This window comes from Hemibagrus wyckioides, linkage group LG05 (genome assembly GCF_019097595.1).
Source record: "Hemibagrus wyckioides isolate EC202008001 linkage group LG05, SWU_Hwy_1.0, whole genome shotgun sequence".
In the NCBI taxonomy this organism is placed as follows: domain Eukaryota; kingdom Metazoa; phylum Chordata; class Actinopteri; order Siluriformes; family Bagridae; genus Hemibagrus; species Hemibagrus wyckioides.
Window position 1 is genome coordinate 27,545,759 of NC_080714.1, and position 6,000 is coordinate 27,551,758.

The 6,000-nt window shown below is 45.5% G+C and overlaps 1 protein-coding gene across 1 annotated transcript in view; it reads left to right on the plus strand.

The window, feature by feature from the left end:
* Positions 1–6,000, plus strand: part of colgalt2b (collagen beta(1-O)galactosyltransferase 2b) — a 43,910-nt gene that overhangs the window by 24,709 nt on the left and 13,201 nt on the right. The window contains exons 3-12 of the mRNA XM_058388924.1: positions 629–739; positions 1,127–1,244; positions 1,454–1,588; positions 2,101–2,305; positions 3,173–3,292; positions 3,440–3,513; positions 4,217–4,323; positions 4,558–4,690; positions 4,776–4,903; positions 5,057–5,263. Of these exons, the coding sequence (XP_058244907.1) occupies positions 629–739; positions 1,127–1,244; positions 1,454–1,588; positions 2,101–2,305; positions 3,173–3,292; positions 3,440–3,513; positions 4,217–4,323; positions 4,558–4,690; positions 4,776–4,903; positions 5,057–5,263 (1,338 nt within the window). The remainder of the gene's footprint in view (positions 1–628; positions 740–1,126; positions 1,245–1,453; positions 1,589–2,100; positions 2,306–3,172; positions 3,293–3,439; positions 3,514–4,216; positions 4,324–4,557; positions 4,691–4,775; positions 4,904–5,056; positions 5,264–6,000) is intronic.

Genomic DNA, 6,000 nt, shown 5'->3' on the forward strand with positions numbered 1-6,000 from the left:
ATGTGGATCACCAGGAATAGATGTGGATCACCAGGAAGAGATGTGGATCACCAGGAATAGATGTGGATCACCAGGAAGAGATGTGGATCACCAGGAATAGATGTAGATCCCCAGGAAGCGATGTTGATCCCCGTGAACTTGAAGCTGGTAGCACTTTCAACCATTGTCCAGTTAATTTGAATAGGGCTGTGTGTGTGTGTGTGTTACCTCTCTTCTTCCTAAAGTCCACAATGAGCTCTTTAGTCTTGCTGGAATTAAGGAACATGTTATTGGTTATATTTGTGTGAGTTTGTGTGTGTGTGTGTTTGTGTTTGTGTGTGTTTGTGTACGCACATTGGTATAATTAGAATTGAATATTCTGATGTTTGTGTTTTTTAGTGTTTCTGTTGATTTGAAATTATGATGGCTTGTGTGTATGTATGTGTTCTAGTGTATTTGTGTGTATATTGGTGTGTGTATTGGTGTAATTGGTGTTTATATTGGTGTGGGTTTGTGTGTGTGTATTGGTGTAATTGGTGTGTGTGTATATTGTTATTATTGGAGTATTCATATGCTTGTGTTTGTTAATGTGAAATTGCATTTTTGCGTAATTGTGTGTGTGTGTGTGTGTGTGGTTTCTTATTTGCAGGGCAGCAACAGATCACAACTTGGACAACACCACAGCCATGCTGAAAGAGTGGATGAAGTCGGCTCAGAGAAGATATCACTACGTGGAATGGAGACCGATGGAAGAGCCACGGTGAGACACACACACACACACACTTCTCAAAGTTGCATCCTACTACTATACATTGAAACTATACATTTCATTGGAAAAATCCATTTGTGTTTGGTTTGCTTCAGTTCCATAATAAACCCTGTGAGGTGTGGCCTAGCTCAGGGGGCGGAGTTATACCTAACTGCATTAACAGCAAGAGCAAAAAGATTCTGGTGTGACATCAATGATCTGCACTTGGTTTAAAGAAGAAATTCATGCAAAAACAAAAGATTTTTTTTGATGAAATGTGGTTAGATTCGTTTTTTTGTCTGGTGATTAATTGATCAGAACGATAATCCCTTTAAGAGCTGCATCTAAACAGAGTTACAGAACGCCTGATGCTCCTCTAATCACGCTGTGTTGTGGCAGCTCTTACACAGACGAGTGGGGGCCCAAGCACTGGCCGCTGTCCAGATTTAACCACCTGCTGAAGCTCAGACAGGCCGCTCTGGAGGCGGCGCGCCACCGATGGGCCGACTACATCCTGGTGAGAGAACTGCATCCAGAAAAATGAAAATATCCAGATCGTTCTAGATCAGGAGAACTGAGGAACCTTTGCATTTGTTGAATACAGAATTCTGTCACTACATTCAAGAAAAGACTGCGAACACGGGTTTAGTCGTACAGCAGCTCTGGAATAAAAGGCACTTTATCTCTCTCTCTCTCTCTCTCTCTCCCTCTCTCTCTCTTCATCAGTTTGTGGACAGTGATAATCTGCTCACTAACCCGCGGGTGTTGGACCTCCTGATAGCGGAGAATCGGACTCTGGTGGCGCCCATGTTGGAATCACGTTCGCTCTACTCCAACTTCTGGTGTGGCATCACTCCTCAGGTACACTCTCTCTCTCTTTCTCTCTTTCTTTCTTTATCTATCTATCTATCTATCTATCTATCTATCTATCTATCTATCTATCTATCTATCTCTCTATCTCTCTATCTCTCTCTCTCTCTCTCTCTCTCTTGATCAAACCCGGTAGCATTGCTGCATCTCAGCTTTGATCCTGAGCTCAGAGTACCGACTGTGTGGAGTTTCACATGGTCTCCTTGTCTAGTTGTGGGTTTCCTCTGGGATATCCAGTTTCCTCCCTTCTCCCCCAAAACAGTATATGTGTATATTCTGAATTGCTCCTTGAGTGAAGGCGTGTGTAAATGTGTGTGTACACGGTGTTCTGGCATCACATACAGGCTGGAAGCCCAGCTGACGGCCAGTGTTCCTGGGATACCCTCCAGATCCACCACAGTCCTGGCCAGGATAATATGAATACATGATCATTAACATGACTCTCTCTCTCTCTTTCTCGCCCTCTCTCTCTCTCTCTCTCTCTCTCTGTCTCACTCTCTCAGGGCTACTATAAGCGCACTCCGGATTATCAGCCCATCCGTGAATGGAGGCGCCTGGGCTGCTTCCCTGTTCCCATGATTCACTCCACTTTCCTGCTGGATTTGAGACGTAGCTCCTCTCGTGCTCTGGCGTTCCACCCTCCACATCCCGACTACAGCTGGGCCTTTGATGATATCATGGTGTTTGCCTTTTCTGCTCGTGAAGCAGGTGTGTGTGTGTGTGTGTGTTTGAGTGTGTGTGTGTGTGCTTGATATATTTGGATTCCTTTTCAGCTCTTCATTATTTTAATACATAATAGAACTGAAATAATGAATACTTTTGGTGTGTGTGCGTGGATGTGTGTGTGTGTGGTCGCGTGTGTGGGGGGTGGGGTGTTTGTCTGTTTACAGTAACTCTATTGGATGCTAGGTTTACGCGTCATTACCCACAGTAGAACACCCACACACAAACAGCCACAAGTAAATCAGGCCATATGGCCAATAATGTCTCATTAGACTACCAATTTACAGCACACACACACATACACACACACACTCTCACACACACACACACGCATACACACACACACACACTACATTCAGTATTGTGCCTAGAGTTGTAAAAATGTTTTAAAGGTCATTCAAAACAGGGCAAGAGTATTTTTGTGTAAATGTTTTAACAAGAGTAAAGTTACACTGCCGTCACTACGACTAATCACACAGAGGGCATGTCTCATTTACTGGGACTGACAGACACACAGGCCACACCTCCTTCACTGGGACTGACAGACACACAGGCCACACCTCCTTCACTGGGACTGACAGACACACAGGCCACACCTCCTTCACTGGGACTGACAGACACACAGGCCACACCTCCTTCACTGGGACTGACAGACACACAGGCCACACCTCCTTCACTGGGACTGACAGACACACAGGCCACGCCTCCTTCACTGGGACTGACAGACATACAGGCCACGCCTCCTTCTTCAAGGCCACACATTCGATTCTTATTTTATGAATATGTTATGAATTATGTCATCAGTTTTCCTGAATCGTGTGTGTGTGTGTGTGTGTGTGTGTGTGTGTGTAGGTGTACAGATGTTTGTGTGCAACAAGGAGCACTATGGTTTCCTACCCATTCCACTGAAAGCCCATCAGAGCATAGAGGATGAAGAGGAAAGTTTCACACACACCATCACTGAAGCACTTAGTAAGTGTCTTCACACACACACACACACACACACACACTCTGTAATATTACACATTAGTCATTTTCTCCTCCTCCGCTGTGTTCTAACAGTCTGTCAGGGAGGAACACGGCTCACGACTCATGACTCTGTTTCTCCTTTCATTACAGTTGATCACCAGATCGAGCCTTCAGAGTTTGTATTCGTTCCTCCAAAACCTCAGGATAAGATGGGTTTTGATGAGGTGAGAGAGAAAGAGAGAGAGAGAGAGAGAGAGAGAGAGAGAATGACTGATATGTCTATTAAATGACTGAAAGTCTAAGAAGAGAACAGAACGATGGATTAATATAATGACAGACAGGTGAACAGGTCCAGATGATCCAGGTGATGGATAAATGGATGGATGGATGGATGGATGGATGGCTGGATGGACAGGAGGATGGATGAGTAGATGGATGTATGGCTGGATGGCTGGCTGGATGGATAGATGGATGGATGGATGGACAGATAGGTGGATGTATGGATGGATGGCTGGATAGATGGACAGATAGATGGATGTATGAGTGGATGGATGGATGGAGTGATGGAATCAAGGTCAGACTGAGTGATGCCCAGATGGACTGATAAACCAAGAGCTTGACCGATCTGTAGTACTGATTGACTTACAGAATGGCAGAATGATAGACTGATAGAGTGAAAGAGTGATAGACAGATGGACTGATAGAATGATAGACTGAATGAATAAAAGACTGACGCACAGACAGACTGATAGACTGATTGAATTACAGACGTCTGATGGACGTCTGGATTTGATGTGTAACAGGAAGTGAGAGAGAGTGAATGTATGTGTGTGAGAAAAGATGTCTGATGTCTGTTTCTCCTCACCTATACCTCTTTTTTCCATTATACACCCTTCATCTCTCTCTCTCTCTCTCTCTCTCTCTCAGATCTTCCTGATTAATCTGAAGAGGAGGAGGGACCGGAGGGACCGGATGTTGAGTTCTCTGGCCGGTCTGGGTGTAGAGGTCACTATCACCAACGCAGTGGATGGCAAGTACGTTAAGAGTTATGAGGCGCACACACACACACACACACACACACACATTGCCCTGTCTTAAACAACAATCACACACACACACACATACACACACACATACACACACACAGACTGTCATGCAACAATTTCCTTCTCTCTTTCTCTCTCTCTGTCTCACTCATTCTCTCTCTCTCCCTCTCTCTCTCTCTCTCTCTCTTCCTCTCTCTCTCTCTCTCTCTCTCTCTCTGTCAGGGCTCTGAACTCGTCTCAGCTGCAGGCGTTAGGGATCGAGATGATGCCGGATTATAAAGATCCGTATTCAGGCCGGGTACTGACCAGAGGAGAGATCGGTTGCTTCCTCAGCCACCACTCTATATGGACACAGGTACACAAACACACACACACACACACACACACACACACATATATATGAAAGGGACAGATAACCTAACAAAACCTCTGTGTGTTAGATGGTGGAGAGGGGTCTGCAGTATGTGTTGGTTCTGGAGGATGATGTAAGATTTGAGCCCAGGTTTAAGAGGAGGCTGCAAACCATCATGGAGGATGTGGAGAAGGTTCAGCTGGACTGGGACCTCATGTGAGACACACACACACGCACACACACACACACACACACACACGCACACACACACGCACGCACGCACACACAGAGAGAGAAACACACACAGGATATATGTGTTATATAAATGATTTGTATATTGTGTGTGTGTGTGTGTGTGTGCTTGAGTAGCTACGTGGGGCGTAAGCGGATGCAGGTGGCGCAGCCCGAGCTCTCTGTGGATGGAGTGAATAACCTGGTGGAGGCTGATTACTCCTACTGGACACTGGCATATGCTCTGTCTCTGAAAGGAGCCAACAAACTGCTCTCAGCTCAGCCCTTCAGCCGCATGCTGCCTGTGGACGAGTTCCTGCCCATCATGTTTAACAAACACCCCAAGTAAGAAAAAGAGGTGGAGGAGAAAGGAGGGGGGAGTGGGTATATGTATGTATGTGTAATATTATGGATGGATGGATGGATGGATGGCTGAAGAAAGCATGATTGACCAGATTGATCCATGGGTGAATGAAGAGACAGAGTGACGGATGGGTGGATGTTTGATTGACTGGTTGAGTGTATGATGTAAGGATTGATGGAGAAAGCAATTAGTGGATGGATGGATGGATAGGTGAATAGACAGATAGGTGGATGTATGAGTGGATGGATGGTGGCTGGCTGGATGGGTGGACAGGTGGATGGATGGGTGGATGGATGGGTGGACATGTGTATGGATGGATGGACAGGTGGATGGATGGGTGGATAGGTGGATGGATGGGTGGACAGGTGGATGGATGGATGGATGGATGGATGGACAGGTGGATGGATGGATGGACAGGTGGATGGATGGGTGGACAGGTGGATGGATGGGTGGACAGGTGGATGGATGAGTGGACAGGTGGGTGGCAAATTGATGGAATTATGGATGAACAAAACAAAGACTAGATGACAGGAAGACAGATAGCGATAGAGGAATTGATGGATCTATGGATGGGCAGATAGAAGGATAAATAGATTGTTGGAAAGCAGACGGACATATGGATGGATTCCCAGTGAATGAATGAATGATTGGATGGATGGATGAATGAATGAATGAATGAATTATTGGATGCATGAATGAATGAATGAATGAATTATTG